Here is a 16185-nt window from a genome sequence, read left to right as displayed (position 1 = left end):
ATGTATGTAGTATGTATGTGGTATGTATGTAGCATGTAGTATGTATGTAGCATGCATGTAGTATGTATGTAGTATGTATGTAGTATATATGTAGTATGTATGTAGCATGTAGTATGTATGTAGTATGTATGTAGCATATATGTAGTATGTATGTAGCATGTAGTATGTATGTAGTATGTATGTGGTATGTATGTAGCATGTAGTATGTATGTAGTATGTATGTAGTATATATGTAGTATGTATATAGCATGTAGTATGTATGTAGTATGTATGTAGCATATATGTAGTATGTATGTAGCATGTAGTATATATGTAGTATATATGTAGCATGTAGTATGTATGTAGTATGTATGTAGTATGTATGTAGCATGCATGTAGCATGCAGTATGTATGTAGCATGCATGTAGTATATATGTAGTATGTATGTAGCATGTAGTATGTATGTAGTATGTATGTGGTATGTATGTAGCATGTAGTATGTATGTAGCATGCATGTAGTATGTATGTAGTATGTATGTAGTATATATGTAGTATGTATGTAGCATGTATTATGTATGTAGCATGCATGTAGTATATATGTAGTATGTATGTAGCATGTAGTATGTATGTAGCATGCATGTAGTATGTATGTAGTATGTATGTAGTATGTATGTGGTATGTATGTAGCATGTAGTATGTATGTAGCATGCATGTAGTATGTATGTAGTATGCATGTAGTATATATGTAGTATGTATGTAGCATGTAGTATGTATGTAGCATGCATGTAGTATATATGTAGTATGTATGTAGTATGTATGTAGTATATATGTAGCATGTAGTATGTATGTAGCATGTAGTGTGTATGTAGCATGCATGTAGTATATATGTGGTATGTATGTAGTATGTATGTAGTATGTATGTGGTATGTATGTAGTATGTATGTAGCATGTAGTATGTATGTAGCATGCATGTAGTATGTATGTAGTATTTTTTTTTTTTTTTTTAACATTTAACACATTAGCCGGATGATGGGACTACTACTGTCCCATCATTGGCTAATGTGTCAATCACTGTCATGGTAGCAGGCATCGCCAGATGGGACTTGTAGTCCCATCGGACGATGCTTGCACAGACCCCCGGACATCAGCACAGCCCCCCGGCAGGCCGGCACAGCCCCCCGGCAGGCCGGTACAGACCCCCACAGGGTGCACAGACCACCGGCAGGCCGGCACAGCCCCCCGGCAGGCCGGTACAGACCCCCACAGGGTGCACAGACCACCGGCAGGCCGGCACAGCCCCCCGGCAGGCCGGTACAGACCCCGGGCAGTCCACACAGCCCCCCGGCAGGCCGGCAGAGACCCCCGGAAGGCCCAAAATGACGGCGCATCATGATGCGCACACACCGCGCATCATGATGAAGTCAGGCTGTCAATCAACTTTGAACTTCCGATTCCGATGCCGACTTCCGATATTGAAAAAATATCGGAAGTCGGTATCGGAATTCCGATACAGCAAGTATCGGCCGATACCCGATACTTGCGGTATCGGAATGCTCAACACTACACAGGACTCAATCTGTCAGAAGGTTTTATGGCCCATTACCATATCTGAGCTATTTCCTCCAAATAGCCCTTTGATCTCACAGAACTTTCACACCACCTATCTAATCTTACCTAATTAAGGATTCTCTCTTCAAGCTCATTGTTTGTTTATTGAAATGTCCATGTATCACACCAAGCCTGTGCTCTCCACTGTATATAAATAAGGTTTCTTCAAATATTTTGTTATATCAGCCTGATGAAGGGACGTAAGCAGTCCCGAAAGCTTGCTTTGTAACATCATTCACTATTATTTGTTAGCCATTAAAAGGTCTCATACCCACAAGATTCCTATTTTGTTTCTCTCACTGAGAGCACTTTATATACTGAGATCTGTGAGATTCAGATCAAGTCCTATTCTGATTTGCATCCATTTTATATCCCTGTCTCACTAGTGATAAATTTGAATAAAGGGGTCTTTTTAAAAATGGATGAGAAAAAAATGGATGCAACATGGAAGACAAATGAAAAAAAAGGTACTTTTCTTAAGGATGGTAAAATTCCCATGGATGTAGCAATGTATCCTGCCGACTCTCTCTTGACAGATGATGTTATTGGGGAGAAGGATCCAACATGATGAATTTCAGTAGCTGATCCTTTTGTTCTCCCTGGAGATACCTCACTGCCAGAGGAGTCTGACTGCAGCACGCTCTTAGAGAACATACGAGAGCTGTGCTGAGCATTCCTGTATATTGGGGAGTCAGGAGAGATCGCTGTCAGCCAAATGACAGTTCAGCCAACAGTTATCTAATATATAGGGACCTTAAATAGGGTTTCTATACGTTTTCATTCTCTGCCTCCCAGTATCCTGCTTGCCAGGAGGTGGTGGGCTCCTGAAGATTGACATTTCAGACAAGTGGAATGATCGCAGATGTGCTCTCTATGAAGCTACAAGAAGAGGCTGCTTTACTCCTACAGCATCGGAGGGGTGCAGGGACACAACACTGGCCTGCTTCAGTTGTATGGACAGTTTCAGAGTTGGGCTTGCAAGCTGTTTAACAAGAAGCTTGCAAATGTGCTCTCCTTGCCTAAGAAACCAAAATATTCTGATAGCCTGCAGAGGAGACTGATAACCTAGACAATTAGTGAAGTATAGAATGAAAAATTCCTCTGTTCTTGAGAATGGAGAGGATTTTTAAAGAGTTACTGCATGGAGATATAAATGTATTTTAATCTACAGTCTATCTAAAGCTATAAATACTCATACCCTTCTTCCTGTTCTTAGATTTAACTACAGGGTGGGCCATTTATATGGATACACCTGGGTGGGCCATTTATAAAGTTGGATCCAAAATGGCCAACTTCAAAATGGCCGCCATGATAACCACCCATCTTGAAAAGTTTTCCCCCTCCCATATACTAATGTGCCACAGACAGGAAGTTAATATCACCAACAATTCCCATTTTATCCATGTAAATGGCCCACACAGGTGCATCCATATAAATGGCCCACCCTGTATATATGATTATTCTACTTATTACTGTGACTTCACCTCAAAGGTCTTCTTCTGCCCCTCAGAGCAACCCCTTCCATCTGCAATGTTATATCATAGATCTGGGGGCGTCACTAGCCTTCTGTTGCTCATAAGCCACAACCCCTGAGCAAGGCTTATCACAGTCTGTGCACAAGTGATGTCCTTCCTTACTTTCATTTTGCATTGCATTCCAGTTCCTTCGCAGCTTGCATGTGATCTGTCATATAATCATAGAATCGTAAAATGTTAGTATTGGACGGGACCTCCAGGGTCATTGTGTCCAACCTCCTGCTCAGTGCAGGATTTTCTAAATCATCCCAGGCAGATGTCATTTCCCTCTCCCTGCTTCTTCAACTTTCACTGTATGCTTCTTGACAGCAATTATGCAAGCTGTGAAGAGCAAGATGAAGGGGAACATCAAACTCGACACAGGCTATGATAAGTCTTACTCGGGTGTGGCTTGCAAGCAGCAGGAAACTAGCCATACTTCCTGATTTGTGACCTAAGGTGTATTTACAAAAACTTTGTAGTTTTACACATTTAAGATGTTGAGACGATGCCGCTAATTTTTCTTGTACATCTGGTGATCTTTGGGTAATAGTTTTAAAAAGGCAAAGTAAAAACTTCACATAGTCACCTGTCTGACTGTGTAGTTTCCCAGACAAAAATGGAAGAGGTGAGAAATGGTGTGATCCAGGTCTTGTTGAATCCTAAAAAAAACAAATATATATTCATAAAATTTACTAGGGAATGTACAGGAGTATACAGGAAATAGATCGACTTTTGTTGTGTAAAAAAAAATAATATAAAACAAGAATCATTTCAGAATTTTTTCCAGCTTTCATGTCACCCATAATCTGTAAAAAATCCTTTAAAATGAAATAATTTTGGAGGGGAAAACAAAAATCACAAAGCTAAAATAATGTGGTTGCATAAGTGTGAGCATCCTCTTATAATTGGAGATGTGGATGTGTTCAGAATTAGCCAATCACAGTTAAACTCATGTTTATTAGTAGACATCATTTCAAGTGATTCTGATAAACTGCATATAATGTTTAACTGTTCTAGGATTTTCCTTCCATTTTCTTAGTTGCATAACAACTCCGCGATCGGCACAAGCAGCGGAGAATGATGAGAGCCGTGTTCAGCATCCGTTGCTGGGGAACAGTGCTTACTGTAATGCTTCTTCCCCGGCGCCGATATGTGACACATGGATGACATCCATGTGTGTTATTCGTATGCACATGTGCTGCATGTTTTGTGGCCCATGCTGACATTAAAAAACAGACATGTCAGCGTGTTTTGCTCACAGACATATGCAGGGCCGGACTGGGACTAAATTTCAGCCCTGGCATTTGAGGTTACACAGGCCCACTAGTCACATGGTGACTATATAATATCTTTGTACACTTGTAGTTTACAAGAAGTGAGAGGAGATTAACACGACTATATAACATGTAGTCAGAGCTGTGCCCAGTATTTCAGCTCAGTCCTATTTATTGCTTTTAGGTACAGTACTCCTCCCAAATCTCTGTCCCCTTTTGTACGCACGGTGACAGAATCCCTGGCAGAACTGCTATCCAATGGGCAACCAGACCCCCTGGTCATAGCCGCCCCTATCATACCTCCCAACTTTTGAAGAAGGGAAAGATGGACAAAGACTGCGGCGCGCGCAGCGCACCGCTGCAAATATTGGCCACGCCCAGCCACACCCATTTCACAACTAGTCACACCCATGTCCACACCTAATCGCACCCATTTAGCACTGCTGATCACACTGACTGGTACTGACGGCACAGTGGCTGGCATTATGGGCACACTGACTGGCACTAAGGAAGAGAGAAAACAGAGAGAGAGAAAAAAGAAAACAGAGAGAGCGAGAAAGAAAGGGGAAAGAAAGAAAGAACAGTGAGAGACAGAGAAAGAACAGAGAGAGAAAGAAAGAGGGGAAAGAAAGAATAGAGAGAGACAGAGAAAGAACAGAGAGAGAAAGAAAGAAGTAAAGAAAAGAAAGAAAGAACAGAGAGAAAGAGAGGAAAGAAAAAGAAAGAAAGAAAGAAAGAAAGAGGGGAAGAAAGAACAGAGAGAGAAAGAAAGAACATAGAGAGAAAGAAAATGAGGGAAAGACAGAACAGAGAATGAAAGAACAGAGAAAGAAAGAAAAAGAGAAAGAAATAAAGAAAGATTCTACAAAGATACTATAGCAGCCCGGCTCCCATTGTAGTGCCCACCTGAGCATCCCGGTGCAGGACCTATCATGATCCGCTCACATGGCCGGCATCCCCGATTCCAAGGCGATCCTGCTGTCTGCGCTGTCGGAGGAGGACACGGTGATGGATCTGAAGCATTCCTGGTTCCGTCACAATCTCCTCAAGAAATTATCTCATTTCCGGTCAGCTTCCAGCATATCACTTCAGGTGGAATGTCATGTGTGTGTTTTAAAATGCTCCTCGGGGCTCCGCCGTGTACTCCTGTGTCCGTGGGAAAAGCCCGCTTTGTATGCTTCGTACACACTTGGCTCCGCTCCGTACATCCCGTACACATATGTCTCCACTCCATACACACACGGCTCCACTCCGTACACCTCGTACACACACGGCTCCGCTCCGTACATCCCGTACACATATGTCTCCACTCCATACACACAGGGCTCCATTCCGTACACCTCGTACACACACGGCTCCTCTCCGTACACCTCGTACACACGGCTCCGCTCCGTACACCTCGTACACACGCGGCTCCTCTCCGTACACCTCGTACACGCGCGGCTCCTCTCCGTACATCTCGTACACGCGCGGCTCCTCTCCGTACACCTCGTACACACGGCTCCGCTCCGTACACCTCGTACACACACGGCTCCTCTCCGTACACCTCGTACACACACGGCTCCTCTCCGTACACCTCGTACACACGGCTCCTCTCCGTACACCTCGTACACACGGCTCCGCTCCGTACACCTCGTACACACGCGGCTCCTCTCCGTACACCTCGTACATGCGCGGCTCCTCTCCGTACACCTCGTACATGCGCGGCTCCTCTCCGTACACCTCGTACATGCGCGGCTCCTCTCCGTACATCTCGTACACGCGCGGCTCCTCTCCGTACACCTCGTACACACGCGGCTCCGCTCCGTACACCTCGTACACACGGCTCCGCTCGTACACCTCATACACACGGCTCCTCTCCGTACACCTCGTACACAGACGGCTCCGCTCCGTACACCTCGTACACACGGCTCCGCTCGTACACCACGTACACACGGCTCCGCACCGTACACCTCGTACACACGCGGCTCCTCTCCGTACTCCTCGTACACACGCGGCTCCGCTCCGTACTCCTCGTACACACGCGGCTCCGCTCCGTACACCTCGTACACACGGCTCCGCACCGTACACCACGTACACACGGCTCCGCACCGTACACCTCGTACACACGGCTCCGCACAGTACACCACGTACACGCGCGGCTCCTCTCCGTACACCTCGTACACGCGCGGCTCCGCTCCGTACACCTCATACACACGCGGCTCCGCTCCGTACACCTCGTACACACGCGGCTCCGCTCCATACACCTCGTACACACGGCTCCGCACCGTACACCACGTACACACGGCTCCGCTCCGTACACCTCGTACACGCGCGGCTCCTCTCCGTACACCTTGTACACGCGCGGCTCCTCTCCGTACACCTCGTACACACACGGCTCCTCTCCGTACTCCTCGTACACACGCGGCTCCGCTCCGTACTCCTCGTACACACGCGGCTCCGCTCCGTACACCTCGTACACACGGCTCCGCACCGTACACCACGTACACACGGCTCCGCACCGTACACCTCGTACACACGGCTCCGCACAGTACACCACGTACACGCGCGGCTCCTCTCCGTACACCTCGTACACGCGCGGCTCCTCTCCGTACACCTCGTACACGCGCGGCTCCTCTCCGTACACCTCATACACACACGGCTCCGCTCCATACACCTCGTACACACGGCTCCGCACCGTACACCACGTACACACGGCTCCGCTCCGTACACCTCGTACACGCGCGGCTCCTCTCCGTACACCTTGTACACGCGCGGCTCCTCTCCGTACACCTCGTACACGCGCGGCTCCTCTCCGTACACCTCATACACACACAGCTCTGCTACATCCACACTGTAAATCCTGACCCCACACATTCTTACCTCAACCAGCACCATGACAACAGCAAAGCAGAGTCTTGCAGACAGTAGAGGCAAGGCTGAGCGCACAGGACCTGTGATGAGGTCACAGGAGGGGCGGAGTCAGGGGTGACATGAACGGGGGTCTGGACAAAGGCTCCTGATCATGTGACCTCCTGACTCCTCCCCTCCTGTGACCTCATCACAGGTCCTGCGAACAGAGCGAGCAGGCAATCGAGTGCGACACTGTGAGTGGCTGCGGGGGCGGGGAGGAGGAGGTCTCATGCTGCGGCGAGGATGGGGTGCGTGGGGGGAGGCGTGGTAGTTTATCTCCCTGCAGTGCGGGAGGAACTTGAAACTATCACCGCCGTGCCCGCAGAGGGCCGGCGGCAGGAGCAACAGTGGCCGCAGCAGCTGGCAAGCGGCCGGATGATCGGACAGCGGCCCAGCGGGAAAATGCCCGGTTGGTTATATTGCCAATCCGGGCCTGGACATATGGTCCGTGGAAGCACACTGACATGTGCACAGACCCATTGAATAGGCAAATAGTGCTCCATTCCTCCCGAGTCTCTCCGCATGGCTGCCCAATGGTATAAAATTCTGTGACAAATACCCATGGTGTCAATATGATCACTGCACCTCTAGATGAATTCATTGAGAGGTGTAGTTCATAAAATGGGGTCACTTAAGGCGGGTTTTGCTGTTTTGGCACCTCATGGGCTCACCTAGTGGTTCATGGCACCTGCAAACCATAACAGTAATAACAGGCTCTCCTTCCCTTCTGAGCTCTGCCATGTGCCTAAACAGTGGTTTACCCCCACATATGGGGTATCGGCGTACTCAGGACAAATTGCACAATAACTCTCGGGTTCCAGTTTCTTTTGTTACCCTTGGGAAAATAAAAAATTGGGTGCGAAAAGATTATTTTTGTGGAAAAAATATGATTTTATATTTTTACAGCTCTATGTTATAAACTTCTGTGAAGTATTTGGGGGTTCAAAGTGCTCACCACACATCTAGATAAGTTCCTTAGAGGGTCTACTTTCCAAAATAGTGTCACTTGTGGGGGGTTTCCACTGTTTAGGCACATCAGGGGCTCTTCAAACGTCCATGGCATTCGATCTCAATTCCTGCCAATTTTGCATTAAAAAGTCAAACGGCACTCCTTCCCTTCCGAGCTCTGCCATGCGCCCAAACAGTGGTTTACTCGCACATATGGGGTATCAGCATACTCAGGACAAATTGCACAATAACTTTTGCAGTCCAATTTCTCCTGTTACCCTCGGTAAAATAAAAAAAATTGGATCTGAAATAAATTTTTTTGTGAAACAAAGTTAAATGTTCAATTTTTTAAACATTCCAAAAGTTCCTGTTATTCACCTGAAGGGTTAATAAACTTCTTGAATGTGGTTTTGAGCACCTTCAGGGGTGAAGTTTTTAGAATGGTGTCACTTTTGAATATTTTCTATCATATAGACCCCTCAAAGTGACTTCAAATGTGATGTGGTCCCTAAAAAAAAATGAAATGGTGTTGTAAAAATGAAAAATAGCTGTTTAAATTTTAACCCTAATAACTTCCTAACAAAAAAATTTTGGTTACAAAATTGTGCTGATGTAAAGTAAACATGTGGGAAATGTTACTTATTTAGTATTTTATGTGACATATCTCTGTGATTTAAAAGGGCATGAAAATTCAAAGTTGTAAAATTGAAAAATTGAAATTTTTTTGCCAAATTTCCGATTTTTGTCACAGATAAATGCAAGTCATGTCAAATAAATTTTGCCACTATCATGAAGTACAATATGTCACGAGAAAACAATGTCAGAATCACCGGGATCCATAGAAGTGTTCCAGAGTTATAACCTCACAAAAGGGACAGTGGTCAGAATTGTAAAAATTGGCCTGGTCATTAACATGCAAACCATCCTTGGGGGTAAAGGAATTAAATTTGGTACAATAGTGACATTACCTAGAACTGTATGTCCCTCAAAAATTGATAAAAAGACAATACAATTGGTTCAGAGACTGTCAAGAGGCCTATAGCAACAGCGGAGCATCAGGAGTTTCTGGCAAGTACAGGTTGTGTACTGCATGTGACAGATATCTCCTGCATTATTCATGTCTTCAGCCTCTGGGATAAGGCGGCAAGGCGGAAGGCATTTCTTAAAATAAAAAAACATCTAAGAAACTTTTCAAAGTGCTTTATGATCCATGTAGTGCTGGACATCTGTTTATCTGAGCACAACATTTTATTGGGTCCTGCTGTCTCAATTTAGTTTGATTGATTAACGAGAAGAGAGAGAGAACAAAAAAAAAAAAATCTAAGCCTTAGCCTCCTATATATTCAGACAATGCTTGGGGAAGCATTTATGCAGGGGGCATTTATGCACATGTAATTGACGTAAATGTATCAAAGTACTGGCAGTTATAACATGGCAGCTAGACAGGGCAGGAGACACGTAAGACATTTATATACATCTACTCCCTGTACATTTGGAGTACAACAACTATATACCATATGCATTTGTGTAATTTATATCCTTGCCGCTGCATTCACACACATCCACCGCCCTGGAATTAACTCTCTACACTCCATCCATATCAGCCCCTCGCTCCTTTCCTCTCCTATGTATAGCACTTACGCTCTTTTCACATTGTTAAATTGCACAGATCCAGTCAGTCCCATAAGATCCAGTCAACATAAGAGACACTCTCACAAATCACTTAACCATCTGCTCACTCTTTCTATCCTCCTTCTCCTAGTCGCAGGAGATATTGCTCCCAACCCTGGTCCCCCATGTTATAGAAAGTCAAACCCCCCAACTGCTACACTCAGAAACCCCTCTAATCTTATTAATATTTCCTGCATGACATCTGTCTCTCTTAATTGTGCACTTTGGAATTCTCGCTCAGTGTGTAACAAACTCTCCTTCACTCATGACATTTTCCTTTCTAATTCTCTTAACCTCTTGGCTCTAACTGAAACCTGGATCCAGCAGTCAGACACTACCGCTGCTGGTGCGCTTTCATACGGGGGACTACACTTCTCTCATACCCCAAGATAAGATAATATAGCAGGTGGAGGCATTGGTCTGCTCCTATCACCAAAATGTACCTTTCAGGTTATCCCTCAACTACCCTCACTAGTCTTCCCTTCTTTTGAGGTCCATGCCATCAGACTCTACACCCCCTTCTCCATGCGAGTGGCGGTGGTGTATCATCCTCCCGGCCCCTCCCATCAGTTCCTGGATCATTTTGCCACTTGGCTTCCACATTTTCTCTCCTGTGACATCCCTACCCTCATCATGGGAGATTTCAACATCCCCATTGCTCTTCCCCTCTCCCCATCTGCTACTCATTTTTTATCTCTAACCTCCTCATTTGGCCTTTCACAGCTTACTAATTCTCCAATGCATGAAGACGGAAACTCCCTCGACTTGGTCTTCTATCGGCTTTGTGCAGTGGATGACTTTGCAAACTCCCCTCTCCCGCTTTCTGACCACAGTCTTCTTTCATTCTCTATCAAGAACTGCCAGGCTGCTCAGGTCACCCCCACTGTCCATACTTATAGAAATATACAGGCCATTAACACCCAGAAACTTATGAAGAACTTGCAGTCTTCATTGGCCCCTATCTCCTCCCTCTCATGTCCTGATTCTGCATTGAAGCATTACAATGAAACACTTCAAAGTGCCCTGGATGAATTTGCACCCCCTATAAATAGAACACCACAACACAGATGGCGACAACCCTGGCACACCCTGCAAACACGTTTCCTGCAGCGGTGCTCCAGGTGCACTGAACTTCTGCAGAGAAAATCCAATCTACACAAAGATTTCATCCATTATAAGTTTATGCTTCGAACATACAACACTGCCCTTCACCTCTCCAAACAAACCTATTTCTACACCCTCATCACCTCACTGTCCAATAACCCGAAACGTCTCTTTGACACTTTTCATTCTCTACTCAACCCAAGAGTACAGGCCCCAACCACGGAGCTCCGAGCTGACGATCTGGCCAATTACTTCAAAGAAAAAATTGACCAGATTCAACAGGAAATTATCTCCCAATCACCTCATACCATGCACTGTCCTCCCTCCCCCACTGCATCTAGCTCACTTTCTGTTTTTGAACCAGTTACAGAAGAAGAAGTAAGCAGGCTCCTTGCATCTTCTCGCCCAACCACTTGCACCAGTGACCCATTTCTGTCACATCTCCTCCAGTCCCTTTCCCCTGCTGTCACCCCTCACCTAACTAAAATATTTAACCTCTCTCTCTCTTCTGGTATCTTTCCTTCCTCATTTAAGCATGTCATCATACATCCACTACTTAAAAAACCATCCCTCGACCAAAACTGTGCCGCTAACTATAGACCAGTCTCTAATCTTCCCTTCATCTCTAAACTCCTGGAACGCCTGGTCCACTCCCGTCTTATCCGCTATCTCTTTGATAACTCTCTTCTCGACCCTCTCCAATCCATTTTCCGCTCTTTACACTCTACTGAAACTGCTCTCACTAAAGTCTCATAATCTACTAACAGCTAAATCAAATGGTCATTACTCCATGCTAATTCTCATGGATCTCTCTGCAGCATTCGACACTGTGGATCATCAGCTCCTCCTCACTATACTCCGTTCCATTGGCCTCAAGGACACCGTTCTCTCCTGGTTCTCCTCCTATCTCTCTGACCGATCCTTTACTGTATCTTTTGCCGGTTCTGCCTCCTCTCACCTTCCCCTTACTGTTGGGGTTCCTCAAGGATCGGTTCTAGGTCCCCTCCTCTTCTCCTTGTATACTGCCCCTATTGGTCAGACAATCAGTAGATTTGGTTTCCAGTATCATCCCTATGCTGATGACACCCAATTATACAGTTCTTCTCCTGACATCACACCAGCCTTTCTAGAAAATACCGGCGGTTGTCTAAACACTGTGTCTAACATTATCTCCTCACTATATCTGAAACTGAACCTGTCAAAGACTGAACTCCTTGTGTTTCTTCCATCTACTAATGTACCTATACCCGACATTGCCATTTCTGTGTATGGTTCCACTATTACTCCCCAGCAACATGCCTGCTGTCTTGGGGTCATACTTGACTCCGAGCTTTCCTTTGCCCCCCATATTCGATCACTGGCTTGCTCTTGTCATCTGCACCTCAAAAACATTTCTAGAATTCGACCTTTTCTTACTTTTGACTCTGCAAAAACTCTTACTGTTTCTCTTATTCATTCTCGTCTCGACTATTGTAACTCTCTTCTAATTGGTCTCCCTCTTACCAAACTCTCCCCTCTCCAATCTGTCTTGAATGCTGCAGCCAGGATCATATTCCTCACCAATCGTTACACCGATGCCTCTACCTTGTGCCAGTCATTACACTGGCTACCCATCCACTCCAGAATTCAGTATAAACTTATTGCCCTCACCCACAAAGCCCTCCATGGCTCAGCACCACCCTACATCTCCTCCCTTGTTTCAGTATACCACCCTACCCGCGCTCTCCATTCTGCTGATGACCTGAGGTTAGCATCCTCAATAATCAGAACCTCCCACTCCCGTCTCCAAGACTTTACACGTGCTGCGCCAATTCTTTGGAATGCACTCCCCAGGTCAATACGATTAGTCCCCAATCCCCACAATTTTAAGCGTGCCCTGAAAATGCATTTATTAAGACTGGCCTATTGCCTCAACACATTAACCTAATCTATCCCTGTGTGGCACAGCCAAAAGTTTTACCATCACCAGGTTCCCCGCATCATGTTCCCACATGCTTTATGCATCCATTAGCCCTCTGTGTCTGTACTGTTACACACTTAACATTATGGCTGGTCCATACAATCAGGGCAATTGTTACCACCCACCTTTCGTGTCTACCTCTTTCCTCATAGACTGTAAGCTTGCTAGCAGGGCCCTCATTCCTCTTGGTATTTGTTATAATCTATGTGATTATTGTTATGCTGTAATGTCTATTGTCTGTACAAATCCCATCTGATAAGCAAAGTGCTGCGGAATATGTCGGCGCTATAGAAATAAAATTTATTATTATTATTATTATTATTATCTATGCCCAGCTATGATTTGCCAAGGCCTACATCAAGTTTGCCAAAAACGTGTTGGAAAACGTGTTATGGTCTGATGATTCCAAGGTTAAATATTTTGGCCATAAATTTAAAAGGAAGGTTTTGTGCAAAGCCAACACTATGCATCACCAAAAGAACACCATACCCATAGTGAAGTATAACGGAGGCATTGTGCTTTGTTTTTTTTTTTCGGCAGCTGGAATTAAGGCTTCTTGAAGGTAGATGGAATTATGAACAGTTCCAAATATCAGTCAATTTAGCATCAATACCTTCAGGCCTATGTTAAAAGCTGAATATGAAGAGGAACTTCACCTTCAGCACAACAATGGCCCTAAGTATACCTCTAAAACAACAAAAGAATGGCTTCACCAGAACAAGATCAAAGTTTTGGAATGGCCCAGCCAGAGCCTGAAGCTGAATCCATTTGAAAATCTATTGGTTGACTTCCAGATGGTGCTGTGCACAGGAGATACCCTTACAATTTGACAGATTTGGAGCGCTACTGCAAGGAAGGGAGGACAAAGATTGCCACTTCAATATGGGCCTTGCTGATAAACTCCTACCAAAAAATACTAAATGCTGTCAAAAATTCAAAAGGTATTTCCATAAGATATTAGTTTAAGGGTGTGCATATTTATAAAAAGATATTACTTATAGTTTTTGATTTTTTTTCCATTTGAAAAGATTTCAAATTGTTTTTCAATTGAATTGTACAGATTATGGGTGATAGTCCCCTGATGAAGCGATGGAGAAACGCATGTGGAGGTCAGATATCAGTGTGACTGTGGACTGGTTTGGTAAATATATTTTCTTGTTCTCATGTATTATGCTCCTTATGGATTTACCTTACATTCTCTTGTGACATGCACTTTATAGGATAAGGTCTTATTCTCATTGGCAGACTCCCTCCCTTATTTTAATGGTTTTTATTGATTTGTATAATAACATTAATCTTTTGAATCATGTCTACAGCATGCATAGTTGTTTTGTGTGAATATATAGATTGTGGGTGACAGATGGAAAACGTTCTGCAATGATTCTTCTTGGTATGATTTTGTTACATGACAAAAGCCTGTCATTTTAAAAGGGGTGTGTAGACTTGTTACATCAACTGTAGATAGACTGACTATGCAAAATTGAAAATAGCTTTTCTTGCTCCAGTCTCTGGCTGTTTTTACACATGTTCCCAACCACTTATTGTGGAAAAGATTATAATAGCATTAAAACCAAACTAAATGTAACACAACAAACATCTCACCTTTCAATTTTCCTGGAGAAAAGCAAACTGTACAGAAACAGAATGACTCCATGGCTGCCTTCTTCCTTAAACTAACATGAAAAAAAGCAAATTAACATACAGTTATGAATAGCAAAACGTTTTTGTTTCCTTTTAGCCATTATCACCGGACTACTCATTTATGCAGAATTTTGGCATGGTCAAGAAAACCTGCTCACAGGAAATGGATGGAAATTGAAAATCTTTGGCTTGCCCCAGCCCACATTAATTCTCTAATATGGAATGGTTTTTACAACCCTCCTTCAAACAAACTCTTAGGCCCAATGAGTTTCACCTGAGACATGTGGAGGACCTGCTCCAAAAAATTCAAGTTACTTTCCAGAAGCTCCCCGCTTACTTCTTTCCTATTCCACCCTAGTTTCCCTGAGAGCTCGCCTCCCTCAATAACAGGAACGCGGCCTTACACTGGCCTGTTTAATTTTGCAGCATAACTAACTGTAAAATAAGGACTTTGCTTCCTTATGATGAGACGTAATCTAAATGAGCCGTTCCTACGCTCCCGTTATTCCAATACATTATGAGCAGGCATTTTGCCTCATCCATATTTAACAATTTACAGGTTACAACCCCAAAACCCTTTGAAAGACTTTGCAGAGACGGTCCCTCAACGACGGGCTTAATCTCTGATGTCTATAATATTCTACAATACCCTGATGGAAATTCCTTGACTAGGCATCCATATATGCTCATGTGGGAAAGTTATATGGGTAGAACCCTAAGTGATGTGGATTGGAGATTTGCATGGTCAAGAGCAGCCATTTCGGCATCTTGCATCACTTATAAAGAGAACCAATACAAGATCCTCCACTTCTGGTACCAGACTCATGAGCTTCGACACCAATTAGAACCATCAATTTTCCCCCCTTATGATGGAGATGCGCCTTGCTGACAGGATCTATATTCCACCTATTCTGGGACTGCACTCTGTTCCCACAGAATATATCTACAAGAACTGATAGCAGAAGTCTACACAAGATGTCTGATAGCCTCTCATTGGAAACAAATCTCCTCCCGTCTATGTCTGACTTATGCACTAAGATCAGATTTATCAGAAATTTTGAATATCGCGCTGCTCTGAATGATGAAACCGTCGAGAGATTCAATTTCATTTGATCCCCATGGGAAACCTTTTGCGCACTTCTTAGTATTTAGGAACCCTACTCACAAGGTCATATATTTCCTATCATCCTTCAAAGCCTAACACCTTTACTTTCCCCCTCGCCCCTCTGTCTGTTTGTATGTCTTCTATGTATCCTCCTTTTTCTTTACTTTACATATATATACGAAATTTGAATATCACTGTAATACGTTACATCTATACTATAAAGCAGATTTATTCTTTTTTCATTGTAATCTTCTAATCCCTTCCTTATATCAAATTTGTTTTTTGGTAAATACGAATATCTTTCAATAAAAATTACAATTGTTAAAAAAAAAGTTTGTGTTTCCAATTCTAGCCATCAGGTGGCAGCACTGCTCTAGTGTATAGGCATCTCACAACCTCTAGGCCTGAGTTCACACTAATGAGCCCTCCCTGCCGAGGGAACCCTGACAAAGCCGTAACAGAGCTATTCACTAGAATGAAACTGGT

The 16185-nt window shown here is 44.2% G+C and overlaps 1 protein-coding gene across 1 annotated transcript in view; it reads right to left on the bottom strand.

Moving 5' to 3' along the window:
• Window positions 1–16185, bottom strand: part of MINDY4B (MINDY family member 4B) — a 164451-nt gene that overhangs the window by 75512 nt on the left and 72754 nt on the right. Inside the window, exons 9-10 of the mRNA XM_073579063.1 lie at window positions 14556–14626; window positions 3691–3763 (exon numbers count right to left, since the gene is read on the bottom strand). Coding sequence (XP_073435164.1) covers window positions 3691–3763; window positions 14556–14626 — 144 coding nt within the window. The remainder of the gene's footprint in view (window positions 1–3690; window positions 3764–14555; window positions 14627–16185) is intronic.

This window comes from Dendrobates tinctorius, unplaced genomic scaffold (assembly GCF_039654945.1).
Source record: "Dendrobates tinctorius isolate UK_male_01 unplaced genomic scaffold, ASM3965494v1 ptg000060l, whole genome shotgun sequence".
Classification (NCBI taxonomy): Eukaryota; Metazoa; Chordata; class Amphibia; order Anura; family Dendrobatidae; genus Dendrobates; species Dendrobates tinctorius.
The sequence above is the reverse complement of the archived record's forward strand: the minus strand, read 5'-3'. Positions and strand labels throughout refer to the sequence as shown.